Source organism: Podarcis pityusensis (genome assembly GCF_964106645.2).
Source record: "Podarcis pityusensis genome assembly, chromosome: 1".
In the NCBI taxonomy this organism is placed as follows: domain Eukaryota; kingdom Metazoa; phylum Chordata; class Lepidosauria; order Squamata; family Lacertidae; genus Podarcis; species Podarcis pityusensis.
The window spans coordinates 60,324,536-60,342,364 of NC_138028.1; the positions used below are offsets into that span (position 1 = coordinate 60,324,536).

The following is a 17,829-nucleotide window of genomic DNA, read 5'->3' on the forward strand; positions in this document are numbered from 1 at the left end:
AATCAGGAATTGGCCCTGGACTTCATTTGCTAGCATGTCACTGTCAAAACATGGTTGTTGTTTTATTTTCTGTTTTACTTTGCTGAGGTATACTGACCAGGCAACCAATGTATGCAGTGGCTGCTCAGTTTGTATAATCTGGGGAGAAAAAAATTCTAGTGTCACACATCAGAGGTTACACCAAACATTATTTTTCTTCCACAGAGAGATCAATCTCGGTGGTAGAAGCTCCCTTGTATGAAGGAGCAGCTATTTCATTCAGTTCACAGTCTGCCTTTGATATCTACTCATCTAGCATCTACCCAGCTAAGACAGTCTCTAGCTCTGTCATTATACAAATATGTGGCAAGAGACTAGAGCGCTCCTGTCTTTTTATATTCATAGCTAATCTAGTTTAATGCGATAATGGTCCAGCTGCAGGAAGGAATTTCATTAACACTCTTTCTTTTCATCCTAAAAACACAATCATCTGGTTTTTTTTTAAATTAGGCTTTTCTGAACGGCTGTGATTTTTTTTGTTTATTTAAAAATAGCAAATTGTCACATGCAACCTCTAAATAAGCAGTCTTTCATGTTGCCATAGTGACACAATAGCCACTAAACCATAGACCGAGGAAAGAAGAAGCAAGTGCAGGCATATATATTCAATTAGTTTTGCAGTTCTTTGTTTCCTGAAGTCGGTATTTTTATAACTCTTTGGAGAACATACAGTTTTAACCCATTAAAACAGTGAAAGTGTTTAGGATTTCATAGGTTGTATGTTTTACATCATGGCAAACTACGTAGCCTGGAAACAATTAACCTTTTAGGTGTAATTTAAGTGCATGGCACACATTACACAGAGGTGAACTTGATAAGTGTATAATCAACTGGAAACGACAACTGCCACGTGATATTGTTGTTGTTGTTGTTGTTATTATTATTATTATTATTATTATTATTATTATTATATTGGGGGGTGTATGGGAGCAGCCAGTGCCCCTGGGAATTGCTTTACATCATGATGCAGTGTCATTCCCATTGACACAATCTTTTTTTTAATTAGGAAGGCTATCAGCATTGCCAGTGGCAGCAAATTAAGTGTGTGTGTGTGTGTGTGTGTGTGTGTAAAAAACAAAAGAAAAAACTGTCAGGCACCTCATCCACAGTGTCTCTCTAATTATAATAATTCAAATGCAACCTTCCTCCTGAATTATTAGAATGCACCATTATTTGCCCAAAGCTGCCAAATTCCCCTCATCCTTTTTTGCAGGGGATGGGGAATTCTTGCTCCTGTGCTAGCAAGTAAGCTAATGACACTATCGAAACTTGTATTTGGCTCAGAAATATTAAGCTTGCAAGCTTGTACTGCATTCCTCAGATATGAGGTAATCATTACGACCCTCTGCATCATTGTATATGTTTGATTTTAATCTAAATTTCCCCCTTTCAACTTGAACCACCCCACCCCCAAGGCCCTATTGTCTTCCTTACCCCACTTATGTTCGGACAGCAGAAGGAAAGGGAGGGAGATCTGTCCCCCTTTCACACCAGACAGTACAGGTACCTGGGGGAAACTACATTTTCCAGAGACTGTTTGCACCTGTGGTATTAAATAACAGACCTCCGGTGTATTCATTTCAGGTTCAAGGTGTTGGCTAAGTCAGACCTTGCAACCTGACAAGCCAAACAAAACTCACCAATTGCATATGGCAGCCACAGGGAGGTTTTCAAGCACCTCAACACCATAATTACAAGTCTGGTCGGCTGCAGTCAGGCTGCTGTGTCACAGGTGATTCAGGCCTGCTTTGGGCTATTTGTAAAAAGGAATTAATGGTAATTCTGATGAACAGCACAGTGTTCAACAATCCACACTTCAAATGCCTTAATTATGATTATGATAAAGAACTTTGTCATGAATGTGCTCACTTTTTCATCCCAGTGTCTCAGTTTTCAAGGAAAATTGTTAAATGTGTTGCAATCAATAACAGAAGAGTTCAAATCAATACTTTCATGCAATGGTCACACTTCCTCCACTTATTGGGTGACCATGAAAGAGATGTGTATTGAGTTCCTTCATGTAAGGAAGGATCCTCTACACCAGTCAGGACAATTCTAGAGAACTTCAATAGATGTACACACACGGGGCCCATTCTTATTGCGGCCATACCTGTGGCTAGCGGGGTCTGTGGCCCGCAAAAGAACTGGCAAGCAGAATGTCAAACTACCAAATTAAACCAGGGACCTCGCTTGCATGAGCCAATAATAATACGTATTCTGACTCAGATCAAACCAATACTTCAGCCTGATGCTGTACTACCTTGTGGTTTTTCCAGTACGGTTTATATTGCTTACTCAAATTATAGCAATCAAGTATGTATCCTGTGTGCATTGTGTCCATAAAAGGCCAGATGTATGGTATTGTGCAAGGCAACTGGGCAACATATCAGTTATGTTCTAACAAACGAAAATATTAAAGGAATTTAGTGTATTCAAATGCAAGTGTTTGTACAGTGATTTCAATGTTTGAGAGGGCCAGTTCTGATTGTATTGTTTGCCCTTCACAGAAGTTCCAAGAAGGCAAGAATCTCTGCTTTCGAGACCTTTTCTTCAAAATCCAAAATAATGTTTCTCTACAGCTTTTTCTCTGAGGAGGAAAAAAGAAACATTACATTGGGCGCAACCTGATAAAATCCACTGGAAATGTTGAGAAGTGTATCAGACCTGTTTTAAATCAGACTAGGTTAGGATTATGTGGTCTGGTTTGTTTGTTCTCTGCAGACTGAGGTCTGCTAGCTGTGATCAGATTGTGCTGCCCACATGAGGGTAACAAGAGTTACTGTATCTGATCTGAAGGCTTTGCACAACCTTGTCTGCCTCTTGAAAGCCAGGTGTGTCGAAACTCTTCCGCAGCTGACCTAGTCCCGGGAAATGGCTCGGTCTCATTCTCCCCAGCATTTCAGAGGTTAATTTCACAGAGGGATCAGATTACTTTCCAGGGCCGTTTATAGTATTCATCTTCTAGCTTGCTTGCTTCTTTCCCAGCCTCGTGCGGAGCCACTGTGTGTGCTGTTGAGAGAAGCAGCCTTGTTTTCTCCGGTGTGTCACGGGGCATCCCAAGATCGTAAACTCTTTTTTTTTACCCCTTCCTGCTGGAGTGTTTTGATGGCAGCCAAATGAAGGTGTCAACCTGTAAAATAAATCTGGCCCCTTTCTCTAGAGTTCTTCATGGGCAGCAAAGTGGAGAAATGCTTTGGCCTAGGGACCTGGCAAGGTAGGAATATTCTTCTTTTTTGCGCTTCGAATAAGGATGGTCTTCATGTGGTGGGTAAAGGGAGAGTAGCAAAGGAGGAATGTTGAGATTTTTATTTGAGTAGGTGACTGGATCTTTGCAGCAGTGGCGTAAGAATTCTCCTTGCTGAAATGCCATAAGCTACGGCACCGAACTGAAGTTGGAACAATGAATGAAATCTGACTTTTACTACTTTGATTTGCAATGTAATAACAGATTTTAGGGGGTGGATGTGTGCAGTTGACAATGACAACCTTGGGGTCCTTAGGAAGAATGGCAGTATATAAATGAAATAGATAATCTAAATACACAATTAAAATTGCTCTCTACTGTGGAAGTAGAGAGTCAGAATGTTTTTTTAAAAATGCTTTTTCTTGTGCAACTTACTACACTTATATTCACTTATTAGTCAAAACATCTAACAATAAGGATATTTTGAACAGTCAGGTTTTTAAAACATCTCCCTCCCTCCCCCCCCCATATGTATGTGTGTGTAACAACAGAGTTATTGTTCAATGACTGTAAATTGGGACTAGTTTCAAACCCACATTGCTGTGTGGTCTGCAGCAAGTATTACGTACAAAAAACAGGAACAGTAACTATCTCAGAGGGATTGTTGTGATGGCAAACACAACAAAGACTTTGCAAGTCAAAGAATAATGTTCCAGCAATTCCAGACTTCTTTTGCTTGATGTTCCAAGTGCTTTCCCTTCCCTATCCTGCAGGTGGAGACTTTCTTTGAAGTCTCTCTGCCCATGCTCCTGTTCCCTAAGATAAAAACCTGCGGTCTCCTCTACAGTTTGCTTTGTCTACCTGGCTGAAATCTGCTCAGATTCTCCAGTTTTCCATAGCAAATACAATCACATTGTGTCCCAGTCCAGTTGCTTGAAACTGGACTTGTGATGATTTTAGGCTGCTAGGCAGATCAGTCTTGTATCCATACTGGTATCGCCTATATGAGGACAGGCCACCAGGAAAGCCTCACATTGTAAAATTAGCAATGTACATTATTCCTGCATGTAAGTCCAGATCAAAATGTGCCCTAGTGGAGACTGGCTATTGTGGCATACCAAATAATATTGCACTACTGTTTATGTATTGATACCATAGTAAAGGGTTGGGGCATAGAAAGAGTTATCAGTTGGAAGAGAGGTTTAAGTGTCCATCATTGTTTTATAGAAAGCTTTTGATGCTGTTTTATGTTTGTTTGTTACATTTCTATTCTCCCTTTCCTCCCAAAGAAGCCAGGGAGGCAGACCACAAAACATTTTGAAAAGCTTTTAAAATAGTTATATACTTGGAATCCCCAAGTATGTGCTTTTTTTCTTGCTATTTTGTTGTTTGCTTTTATTTGCTTGTGAACCACCTTGGCATTCTCAAAATGAGAGGCAGTATCTAAATTCTTTTATTAAAAATGATGGCAATGATGATAAGACATCTCACAAAATGGGTATCCTGTTGATAAGCGGCTTTCTGCTGGACTCTGCTTGACTTGTACCCAATCTACAGGTGAAGCACATTACCTTTTGTTTTGCTTGTTGCTGTTTTGAGTGCAAGAGTCGAGTTACCTTTCAGTGGGAGCAGGTCTTGTAAATTTGATGCAAGAAAGACACCATCCCAACATATGATAGACCAGTTAAACTGCATTGTTTCATTCATAGTAGACTCTTGGCCACATATGCAAACTTGTGCTAAACCAGACTCAGATGAATATATAAACTAGTATAAGTTTACAGGTGGTCAGAAAACAACCTACAGGAGCCACATTATACCCAATCCACATTTGTAAGAACTCAATTGTTTACTGTGGCAACAGCTGCACACTGGAACTCCCAGCCTATTGAGATCAAGCAAGCACCTTCACTGTAATCCTTTTGACACCTGCTAAAATCATTTGTGTTTAGACAAGCCTACCCAGATGTTTAGAAAGTTGACGTAATTTTAATCCATTTTTGTATTTAAACTTTTGTACATCTTAAAGTATTATTGTGGTTTCCCCACCCCCCTTGATTTTCTTATTTTGCCGCTTTGAGGTATTTTACAATCAAGTGGTATAGAAATGTTATTAAATGAATAAATAACCTGGGTGGCCCGGCCAGTGGTGGACAATGTGAGCAGCCATGCTACAAAAATCTGGACCAGTGTCCCCTACCTGTTCATTCCCTCTCTCATCTTGATGTAACTCTTACCTTGTTTGATGGACAGTCACTGAGTTTCTGCATACTGCTTCAGGGTATACTCAGATAGGCCTGACTGACCGAGACCAATTTGATCGCAATTCCAGAAACTGTCTGCAAATATGTATGGGATTTCGATCCCAGCTGCTGCCCACTAGCAGCTTTATAATGACTCCTGGCTCTCACTCTGTCACAGCTGCGACACTTCAGTCTTCCATATAAATTATGTGTGTATTTGGTGTTGGTCTCTATGTGGCTGTTAACAAACTGGGTGGTACTGTATAATGCAGGTTCAGTGCATTTTAAAAGAAAACTCTGCAATAAGTGCAGGAGGCAGTCAGTGGCAAGCATCTGCTGTGTACTGGCTACACATCTAGGAACAGCTGGGTGGGGGAATTGTGCAGCAGTCCCTTTCCCAAACCAAACATTTGCTTCCAAGCAACCCCAGGAGAATGATTTCAGCTGTGTGTTTGCATTGCTTTGGGTGTGCTTGTTATCATGTAGAGAAATGTGTGAGACAGTCACTACTTTGATACAGCCAGCAAAAAGCTCTGAAATCGGGTGGCAGTTGTTAGTTCTAACAACTATCCTCTTTTCCTATCTTGGACTGATGTAGCCTATTTTACATACCGTATTTTTTGCTCTATAAGACTCACTTTTTCCCTCCTAAAAAGTAAGGGGAAATGTGTGTGCGTCTTATGGAGCGAATGCAGGCTGTGCAGCTATCCCAGAAGCCAGAACAGCAAGAGGGATCGCTGCTTTCACTGCACAGCGATCCCTCTTCTTGTTCTGGCTCTGAGATTCAGAATATTTCTTTTCTTGTTTCCCTCCTCCAAAAACTAGGTGCATCTTATGGTCTGGTGCGTCTTATAGAGCGAGAAATACGGTAATCTGAGGAAAGCCTCTGATAAACGTAGCTGCATATGTCCCTGATCTGTATATGAAACAAAATCATTCCACGCTATATATACATCAAATATTTGCTTTTAGATCATGTTGTGATCATGGAAATCACTGCTGGCTATGTCCATGCACCTTCCATTTCATCATTTCTACATCCATGTAAAAAAAAAAAAAAAAGTAATGAGTGGTGTGTGTGTGTGTGTGTGATCCAACTTTTACTATTCTTTGTTTTATGAGTTATTGCAAACTACTGAGAAAAATTTTGAACTGAAGCATGGTGCAGAAATGACTTCAATAATTAATAGGCTTCTCTTTTGATTTATATTAAACCAGCAGCTTTATTACAGTGAGGGAAGCTCAGGAATTCTTAGGTATTCTGGCATTTTTTCACATTGTAACGTAAGTGCTGATATAGTTCTGCAGTCTTTCTCTTTTCTTCATAAAATGCTCTTTTTGGTGATTTCTTCCATTCCTAACAACTCCCAACAGACCAGGCTCTTGTGTTTTTATCTCTGAAATATTTTCTCTCTGGGATGTTGCTTAGGTTATAGGTAGGCTGGAAACTTACAGCTGCCTCCCCCGCTATTGTTAAGAAGTAATTGTGCACTTGAGCCCAGAGTTATAAATGATGCCTTAAGGCAAATCTGGTACCCTTTCTTTGTGTGGGGGGAAAAACTGACTATAGAAATAAGATATTAAAGGTCTGCTATGAGGAGAAGCGTCATTGGAGGCTTGGTGGAATGGAAATAGTGCATTGCCTGATAAAACACTTCAATACGCCATATATTTTAAGCAGACAATTGAGGATGTCATCCTATGTCTCCTAGGAGGCTGTGGGCCCATGTATAAATTAATAAGTTTTGTGTGCTCTTTTACTTAGTTCTTTTATTTTAATGTTGGAGTCATCATTCATGACACATCAGAAGCATAGGGCTGGTTCGAGATGGTCTGTTCCATGGATGGAAAGTCCTCTTCCATTTACACAGAGATCCAGGAGAGGAAGCACATTTGAGAAAGGGAGCAGGAATCAATCTTTGCCAAGTCCCCTTTCAGCCCGTATGCACTGCCTCTCAGCAACCACCCCAGGGTAGGGTGGGAACTGCAAACATTATGGATATACATTATTTGTGTGTGTGCGTGTGTGTACACACCACTTAATTCTAAAAATATAAGCATGTTGCATATCATATGAGAAACTAGGCATTTAAAAATAGCAATAAAACCAGACCTTAAAAACAGTAGACATAATATATCTATCACAATAATTTACAGTACATATATTAACTAAAAAATAAGTGACTAAAAGCCACCACTGCAGTGATTTTGCATGGCAAAAATGATCATGAGAACTGGACCTCATATAAGGGGGAGGGAGGTGATTTTGTGAAGAGAAAATCTAAAAAGGCCAGGCCACTGAAAAGAATGTGCAGTCCCCTGCTGTATATAGTATAAAATGGGAGCAGTCTTGGCAGTAATAAACTGAGCTATTTATGTCCCATACTTCTGTACAACTTTAAAATTGTTCAGTCTGTAGCAGCAAGACTTTCAGTTGTCTGTGATGCTCAGCACTTTCTGCCCTGAGATTTAGGAATAGACCAGATGTACATAGTCTTGAACCAGCTGAATGGTAAGCACTTTTAAATCCCAACAGTTTCAGTGAATCCTTGATGTTTTAAATCCCTTTCACGGTTTCAGTGAATCCTTGATGTTCATTCCAGTCAGGAGACTCACACAAATATTTAGAATTAAAACATGAATTTGACACAGCTACCCATGAGAGTAATATGTCTGAATGAAATCTTGGCATAGTACTCTGATCTCTTTTCTGTAAAGGTACCCCTGCCCGTACGGGCCAGTCTTGACAGACTCTAGGGTTGTGCGCTCATCTCACTCTATAGGCCGGGAGCCAGCACTGTCCGCAGACACTTCCGGGTCACGTGGCCAGCGTGACGAAGCTTCTCTGGCGAGCCAGCGCAGCACACGGAAACGCTGTTTTACCTTCCCGCTAGTAAGCGGTCCCTATTTATCTACTTGCACCCGGGGGTGCTTTCGAACTGCTAGGTTGGCAGGCGCTGGGACCGAGCAACGGGAGCGCACCCCGCTGTGGGGATTCGAACCGCCGACCATGCGATCGGCAAGTCCTAGGCGCTGAGGTTTTACCCACAGCGCCATCCGCGTCCCTGGTCCCGTAGGTTAGTGTTAATCTTACCTTTGGGTTTGACACTTTACTACTTCCTGATTTATCTCCTGTCCCTTAAGGCATTTCGGAAAGCTTTGTGTTGAATGATTCCCAGAAAACAAGTTCCACTAGTTACAAATTATTCTCCAAGCATAAGTGCAAGCTGAAGAGAAAAAGCTTATCCTATTACACTGAGTTTTCATTTTCAATTTGAGAAATATCCCAATCTCTCTAAAAATGCACTTCTATTATTCTCTACTGTGATCTTTGGATAGTGGAGTTTATAACTTAAATCAGCTGATAGTAATGTTGGTGGCTAACAGCATAGTGTAGATTGAAAAGAGCAGAAGAGAGAGGAGGGGCAGTGTATTTAAGAACCAATAAATGAGCTGTGATAAGGGAGACAGAGAGCCTGTTTCTCCTCAGCATTTTCAGTTCTTGAGCAATGCCTTCGCCTAAAAAAAAAAATCTTATCATTTTCCATATCTTCTTTTAACATGTATTTTAATTTCTTTGAAGTATTCTGTTATGCTGGTAGTTGCTTAGTGAATTCTTAATCAAATCTGTACACTGTTGCTCTTGGAATAATAACAGTATTAGATTTTAGTAGCAAAAAAGGTTACACAATTCAGTACAGAAGCATCCTTGACCCAGCTGAAACTAACCTTAGGCTGATGCTGCATGTGAAAACGCAGTATCTTTTTCATCACATGCTTAGGAAGACTGAGAAAGCAGTAGGTATGAGAGTATTTAGACTGAAAACCATATGGATTTTGCAGACTCTGAATGCAACATTCTCTCCTCCCACTCCTCCCAGTGTGTTCCTCTGCATACCTGATAGTGTGTATAGGAGAGGAACTGGTGCAGACTCACATGTCAGCAAGATGAGAATGGGCAGAGGTGTCTGAATGGGCCTGGGACAACTGAAACATCAGAGCCACTGTATCCAACCCACCTCTGGCTACTGTCAATCAGGAAAGAAAAGGGGTGCGTGTGCCCATTTTTGTTGCATTAGATCAAGGGTTGTTGCAGATTAGGAACCGAGGATTGGGTCCCTTGGGGGATCCCACTCCAACCCTGCCCCAAAATGACCCACTTTGGGGCTTCTTGCTATACTCTGCCAGTGGGAAGGCTGCTTATGGCTAGCTTGGGGAGAGGTTGTGCTTACACTGCAGCAAATCCCCAACCCCCCTGCCAACTGAAAGAAGCCCCCCCCCCACCCTTTTTTGAACACCCTTGTGGAGTGTTCCCTCAGCCTTCTCTCTTCTCCCCTCTCCTTAGGAGTGCTCTGGCCAGCCACAGCTGCCTCCCCTGGTCTCTGAGCTGCCCCCCTGCCCCAAAGAGAGGTCCCCCCTCCCACTGCCCCACAGGGGCCTGGGAAGCACCCCCTGGCCAGCACCAGAGACGCCATTCGCCTGGGGAGCTTGTAGCCAGGGCTGCTGCAACAAACAGTTGTGCAAGCCTTTGGGAGGCAGAGATGCTAGAGGGCATCAGAGGAGGGAGGAAAGGAAAGAGGAACAGAGACCAGTGTTGCCCATTACACCCCTGACCATCATTGGCGTGTGGATAAGAGAAAAAAATCATGATTACTGTGGTACCTCGGGTTACATACACTTCATGTTACATACGCTTCAGGTTACAGACTCTGCTAACCCAGAAATAGTACCTTGAGTTAAGAACTTTGCTTCAGGATGAGAACAGAAATCATGCTCTGGCGGCGTGGCGGCAGCAGGAGGCCCCATTAGCTATAGTGGTGCTTCAGGTTAAGAACAGTTTCAGGTTAAGAATGGACCTCCGGAACGAATTAAGTACTTAACCCGAGGTACCACTGTGCTGGAGTGGTAAACCATGTACCTGTAACATAGTCAAATTGGGATACAGTTTCCAACAACCTTGAAATAAACCATAATGTTTGTGTAACATGTCAGGGTTTATATCAGGGCTTTTGGCTCCCCTATTAAACCCTGCCATGTTCACAATTTGTCTTCTATTTATGAACGTTTCCATTTGTGTTGGCTTTGATAATCATATTAACTACACACACACACACACACCCCAAGCTCTGCCATGAGTGTGTGTTTGTGTATTCATTCTGTGCAACTGTTTTGGAGCTGAAATCATGCCATCATTTATTCTTCAGACTGATGATTCAACATTTTGATATAAACCCCATGCAGTCATTGTTATCGTTCCTAGAATTCCTCGTGCCGTGATGTCAGCATCTAATGGGTGTCCCAAAGAAAAACAATGGAAACAGCTATTCTCACTTTGTTTTATAGTACAGTTTAAGATGCTTTGTGGTTTTTCTTTTCTCAGAAGAATTTCTCTTTTAGGCTGTGATGTCTTGTATCTGTCATTGAACAAATGAAAAGCTAATGTTTTAGGAAGAATCACCAAGTTTCCAGTTGAAATGTTGCATGCCCGTGTAGTGTAAAATAGCCTTATTTTGGTACTAATGAGAGAGTTCCATATTAAAATTGGACTATTAATATCTGACTTGGTTGGTGATACACGTGTAAACATGTCACACCTTTCTCCAGGTCAGTAAACATCCAAAAAGCACCTGTATATTACTCTTATTCCTCTTGCTTGAAATAGAAGAGACATGAAGGATTTCTGTTTGTGGGTGAATAAATACACCTTCATGTTCCCAGTAGACAAGCCATGCAAACAAACGAAAGGTAGTAATTATGCATCCTGGTAAAATGATGATGGGCTGTACCATATTAAACTTACCTTTTTCAGTTGTGTGTACACATGTGGTTTTGGTATTTGCAGAGCTTTGAATAGTTTGTCTGTTGGAAATCAGGTTTGTTTCTTCCACCAACTGGTATTTAAAAGGATCCGATTTGTTATATTCCTTTTCTGAAGAGGCTGGATTCCTGTGGTTGGCTGCAGTGAGCATGTAAAATCTAGCAAAGTTTGTAAACAGTCAATTTGGCATGGGAGGAATATGATAGTATGAGCAGAATACAGTGGTGCACTTGCCAACACTACACAAGAACCTTTAACTGAGGTCAGATTTTCAGTTGAGCGTTACTTCTGAGCACGTCACCAAAAATATGCAATTTGCATATGGTACTTTTTTATGGCAAATGCGATGGACTTTAACCATTGCGTATGCGACATTGCCCTATGTACAGCGGTACCTCGGGTTACATACGCTTCAGGTTACAGACTCTGCTAACCCAGAAATAGTACCTCGGGTTAAGAACTTTGCTTCAGGATGAGAACAGAAATCCTGCTCCGGCGGCGCGGCGCGGCAGCAGCAGGAGGCCCCATTAGCTAAAGTGGTGCTTCAGGTTAAGACCAGTTTCAGGTTAAGAACGGACCTCCAGAACGAATTAAGTACTTAACCCGAGGTACCACTGTATAGCCAATGAAGAGCTAATCTTTGTTGTAAATTGAAACTTGGGAAAAGTAAAAGCTAATGGCTCAGAGCCTCAGAGAAGCTACCACCTCTACAGATTTAAGTTTTCTGGTTGTAGTGTTTACAGTGTTGAGTTTGACTGGGGAATCCTAGGTTCAAAACCTCACTGACTGGATAGCTTTTGGAAATCACAGTTTTTCAGGTATACCTAACTTACAGGATTTCAGTGAAGATAAATGACTCAACCTACTATTGAAAGAAGCATGGGCTTGAGACTTGATTAATACACAAATGTAAAGAATCAGTTATGATGTTGGAGACGGAAATAATTTTAAGTGTCTTAGAGGTAAGGCAGGCAGAAGACTAACTTGGCTAAAGGCTTCTGGTTAACAATGTACTAGCCAGTGATAGTGCTTTTAACCTTTGATTGCTATGCTAATCTGCATGTTTAAACATGTCTTTTATCCTTCTGGTAGTGTTCTTTCCATTTTTTGTGGCTGTGTGTTGTGTACTAGGAATCTGGCAGCGAAATGTTTGTTAAGGACCAGTTGAGATTGTTTTTGGGGGGCTCCCAAAGTTCACAGGAAACTAGTATTTTGGCTGAAACAGAACAGATTCTTGGTTAGTATTTGAGGTCTTAAAGAGTTTTGGTTAAGATTTGGATATTTAGACAAATCCCCCCTCCCTTCTGGGATTGAGCCCATGCTATTTGTCAGAATCCTTCATTCTTCACTTGGCACCTGCAATTTTTATTTAATTGTAGGCTGGAGTAGGGAAGATTTGTGTTCTTAAACAAGTTCAGTCCTATATGAGGACTTACCTCAGTCATCTTATGAGGCTTCATTTCTTCTTTTTCAAATTGTAATGTCTTACCTGTCTGATTGAATTTCAGCTTTATTTTCAGTTTTAAAATGGCTTTCCACAACAGGAAGGAAAATGACTATGTCTCTCAGCACTCAAATAATTTTCCAGCATTGAAAGTAGATTTCATTTGATTGATCAAGTGACTAAAAGGAAATAAGACAGGGTCTCAAGATATGGCTGAGTGGACTTTTGTTGGCATCAGAAGTTATTGATTGCCCCAGCTAAATTACAAAGATCTTATCATTGTTCACTGAGCATAGAATGCTGTAATTAGGAGGGCTGTTACATTTCCCTTCCTTTCCATTTGCGTTTGAATGCAACCACTGAGAAACCGCAGCATGGGCAAAATTTTAAAACAATATGTGTAATGAAGTGGTATAAAATTGGTATAAAACTACATTCTGGAGTTGGCTTCTACTGAGGAAAAGAGTGCTTGCGTGCATTCTTAGATCTATCAAACATTTTGATATCCATAATTTTCATGAGCTTGCTCTTCTATTGGTTAGATTATATTCTGTTTGCAGTTCATTAGGAAGACTATGTTAATGAATATTAATGGTGTAATAACACAGAAATATTATGAAGCAACTACTGTGTACTATGTTTATACCTTTCTCCAGTTCTGCAGCAGCTAATATGTTAATTGGCTGTTATCTAAGTAAAAAGTAAAGAGCACTGCCAGTTCTTTCACCATGATTAAGAACGTGAACCATGGAAGTAGAGTCCTTTTCCTCCAGTCTTTTCCCCCCTTGCATGCAGAATTCACTGATGGTTTTAACTATGGTTAGTTGTTAATCTCTCTCCCTCTCCAAATTGTGTGTCTGTGTCTTTTCAGGAGATAGTGATCCTATTATTTATTGCTGACTGACACAGTTTAGCTCAATGCACGGTTAATAACAAAAATAAACACGGTTGAGGCTAATCAGGGGCCCAGTTTTTGCATTCACTGTGAACCAGAACTGAAATAACATGTTGGAAGAGTGGCTAAAGCAAACTGGAAGGTAGGGGGGCATTTTTGTGAGAGCAATGAGGAGTCTGCAAGACAGCAGCTCATGCCCCATTTCCAGAACCAGACCTTAGTCTGGCACAACTTCCATTGAAATTGGTGAAACTTAACCCCAGGGGGATGAGTTTAGAGTGTGCCTATCCCAGCTGTCTTTTATGCGATATGTCCCAAAACATATTGCAAACAGCTGGGACACTGCCTAATAATTCTCTAGGGCCTTCTCTGAAGACTTTTTAAATATTATATTCCTGTTTACAAATCTCTCCACTAGTAGTTCATATTTAAATCAGTTCATGTGTTATCAGTTACAACTTTTGCATATGTGCTTTTATTCTATGTTGCATTCCATGCTCGGAGGATTTAAAAAACACACTATTGTCTCTTGCTTGAAGAGGCAAGTCTTACATAGTAAGTCTTTGTTTTTGCGCATGGTGTAACTTTAGAAACTGAATCCAGCTGGCAGCTCCTGAATGAATTTCTGCTTCATCTCCGCCTTCCCCCCCGCCAACCCCAACTGAGTTTAGAAGTGATACTGCATATCTAGCTCTTGAGAGGTTGATGAAAGGGCATATCATCCTGTCAGGTACACTTAATAAGAGCACCCTGTGGCTTGCACAGAGAGGCCTTCTGTATGAGATCACATTTGTCTTTGAACTGGTAAAGATTTGCTTCATGTGTTACTCTTTCCAGAAGCTCTTCCTGAGGGCTATATAGGCCGTGGCCTCACACAGAGTCAGGCCATTGGTCCACCTCAGTTGTGCAGTCAGGAGCAAGCCCCTAGCTCTTTGCCCCTTCTGTAACTTGTAACTAGTAATCGTCTGCCTCATTGGATTCCCAACAGACAAACCACTGTAAGTCACTCTGAAAAATGATAAAATAACTGATAGGTAATAGAAGTAAGTCTATGCCAGAACATTGTAGAGAAATACGAAGCTCATTAAGTGGTTCATTTCACTTAAGCAAAAATCCAGAATGAAGTTCATTGCCCACCTTCCTCCAAATTGTCATCTTTTCTCTCACTTTCTGCGTAAAAATCTGATAGCATGATTTTGTGTTGTGTAAAAGTAAGAAAGCTACAACAGCAATAACGTCAGCGTTCTTTAAAAAAAAGCACTTAGGGAAGTTGCCTGAATTAACATTTGATTCTGTTTGAAGCTGTTTCTAGAGGCCTAAATCAATAATTGCTGTGAGACCCTGAGATGTTTTAAAGCTCCCTTGTGTGTCACCTGGCTTCTTGGTGTAGCTGTGGCTATTGTTTGTTTGAGTTATGAAGTTTTTGTGGCTTTTTTCCTCCCCTCAGCTGGGATGACAGCAGTTCTGTCAGCAGTGGGATCAGTGACACCATAGATAACCTCAGCACCGATGACATTAACACAAGCTCCTCCATCAGCTCCTATGCCAACACACCTGCATCCTCTCGTAAGAATATAGATTCCCAGGTAAGGTTTCCTTTCTATATCAGACATGTTTTAATAGTGTTGGAGGTATTCAGTGCCTCATGAGTCTGTGTATATTGTTGCTTTACCAAAAGAGAATTAAGGACTTATTTCATTTGAAGCTTCTGGATTTTAAGGCTGCCGTCCTAAAGAGTATACCCCATACCATACAGTGGGACCTGCTTCTAAGAAAACATAGATCGATTTCCAGATTCTGATGTTTCCTGACTGCTCCTAGAGATCAGAGCAGAGACACGACCAGGCTAGAATAATGAATTGTTGATGCCCCTATATGTTTTGGTGATTGTCATGTGCTTTTTTAAATTGATACAGTATTTTATATGTTTGCTTATTTTGTATGTTGCCCATGTTGCGCTACAGTAGGTGGCTTTCAGTAATATTTGATATGCAGATTCTTCCTTTCCCTGAATGATCTTACATTGGTCTGGATGAATGAAAGAATTGCCTTAAACTGTGTGGTCAACTGTATTGACTGTTGACCAAACATATGGGGGGGGTGTAAGACTAGACCATTCTTCCTTCCTCTGCCCCCCAAACCCATGTGTTATCTACACATATACAAGTGAACAAAGGTGCATATTCAAGATTAGAAACTTTTCTTTTCTTTTCATGGAGACTTCACTCATACATACCAAGAGTGAAATATACACAGACATCCTTTTCTCACGTTGTCACAAATGGAGGTTACATGCAAGGCCAACTATTTTAAAATAAAAACACACTTCACCTATTGCAGTCTGTCTCAAGGCAGTGTCCCAGCATTGAGAGTTGAAAGACACAGCAACCTTTGTCTGTGCTGAGGATCGGTGGCTTTTCAGCTTCCATAGAAATGTAACAATTAGGTGCTGAACTTGAAAAAAGAGTAAGACCACACACATCTAACAAATAGTTCTTTTTCTTTCTTTGTCACTGAAACTGTATAATCTACTATTAATTAAGGAATAGATTTTTAATTTAGTTCAAATAAAAGTGTAAAGATGATTACACTTTCAGCGGAAATGTAAACGTGTCTACTTAATGAAATGCACTATTATTTTCCAAGGTTGCATGTTGTTACTAGCCATCCAGTCTTTTGGCAGCGTTTCACAAGAAATTTATATTTAATGTCTGTAGGTGGCATTCTAGGAGCATCCAGTGTTCCTAGCCAACAGATCCAAAAACAGTAAAGAATTTTGCATCAGTATGTAATTTGGAAGTTTTCTGTCCCCAAGATGAGCTGTAAGAATTTGCATTCTCTTTTGCTTTCCAAAGTGGATACAACCTGATTACATCTAAAACTTCTTTGAAGAATGCAATAATTTAGGAGTTTTCACAAGTCAAAGGCAATTTGTCCATGCTTTCTAACCGTTGCTGTTTCGTAAACATTTCTGTGCAGCTATTATTTCACTTCCTTCTTTTCTTTTCTTTTAATTGAAACGTGAAAATATTTTAATAGCAGTTTTTAATATAACAGTGCAGTTGCCGTGAAGTGTTACTCTTTGTTCTCTTGCCATGAAGTGCATAGCTGTGGCTACGTTAAAGAGTCTTGCCTCTAGTTGTGCATCAAGAGTTTTCATGTGTGTTTTAAATTGGTGGTGCCTAGTTGCCCCACACCCCAGAAGAATTGAGACACGGCAAGATGAGGAAATGTAACAATAAGAAGAGGAATCCCAGATGCCAATCAGGGGCTCCCCACAAAATTCCTATGCAATTCCTCAAGAAAAGCAGCTAGCACAAGCCAAGGCTGTGAAAAAGAGGGCAGGAGGCCACGCACCATGAAGATAAAGGAGAGCTAGTGTGGTGTAATGGTTAGAGCATTGAACTATGACCCGGGAGACCAGGGTTCGAATCCTCACTCAGCCGTGAAGCTCACTGGACCAGCCACTGCCTCTCAGCTTAACATACCTCACAGGGATTTTTGTGAAGATGAAAAGGGAAGAAGCGGAACCATGTACAGCACCTTGAGCTCCTTAAGTGGTATATAAAGGTTGATTAATTAATTAAGGATGAGCAGGGGGAAGAATGACATTGATGAATCCAGTCAGTCTTCCCCTTCCTAACTGAGCATTCCAGCCCAGGTGAGCTAGCAACCTTTAACCCCAGGAGAAAACAAATCACGTCTCTTCCTAGGTGAGGGGTGGGTGGGCCAAACCCATGCCTGCTAGAAACAGAAGCACCACTGCTCCCACACCCCAAAAAAGGAAACAAGCCACAGCATGTCAAGGCAAGGTCATGTTTATTAAAATACAACAGTTTGAAGACCTGCAGAATAAAAACCAATCCAACGGAGTAAAGGTTGCTGAAGTAAGCTAAGTTTCTGGAGGGAAGCCTCTCGCCTCACCTCAGGGCATGTGCACCTTCACTCAGTTTGCCGAATTTGTATGATTACACTGTGAGGTTTAGCATAAGTGGGACTGTGGGTTGCATCTAGCATTTTCATTATACAGTGGTACCTTGGGTTAAGTACTTAATTTGTTCTGGAGGTCAGTTCTTAACCTGAAACTGTTCTTAACCTGAAGCACCACTTTAACTAATGGGGCCTCCTGCTGCCGCTGTGCCACTGCTGCACGATTTCTGTTCTCATCCTGAAGCAAAGTTCTTAACCCAAGGTACTATTTCTGGG

General features: G+C 41.0%; 1 protein-coding gene across 9 annotated transcripts in view; it reads left to right on the forward strand.

The window, feature by feature from the left end:
• NAV2 (neuron navigator 2) overlaps nt 1–17,829 on the forward strand; it is a 528,711-nt gene that overhangs the window by 454,947 nt on the left and 55,935 nt on the right. For all 9 annotated transcript variants that reach the window (XM_080982305.1, XM_080982307.1, XM_080982300.1 and 6 more), the window contains one exon: nt 15,071–15,209. In XM_080982305.1, the coding sequence (XP_080838431.1) occupies nt 15,071–15,209 (139 nt within the window). The remainder of the gene's footprint in view (nt 1–15,070; nt 15,210–17,829) is intronic.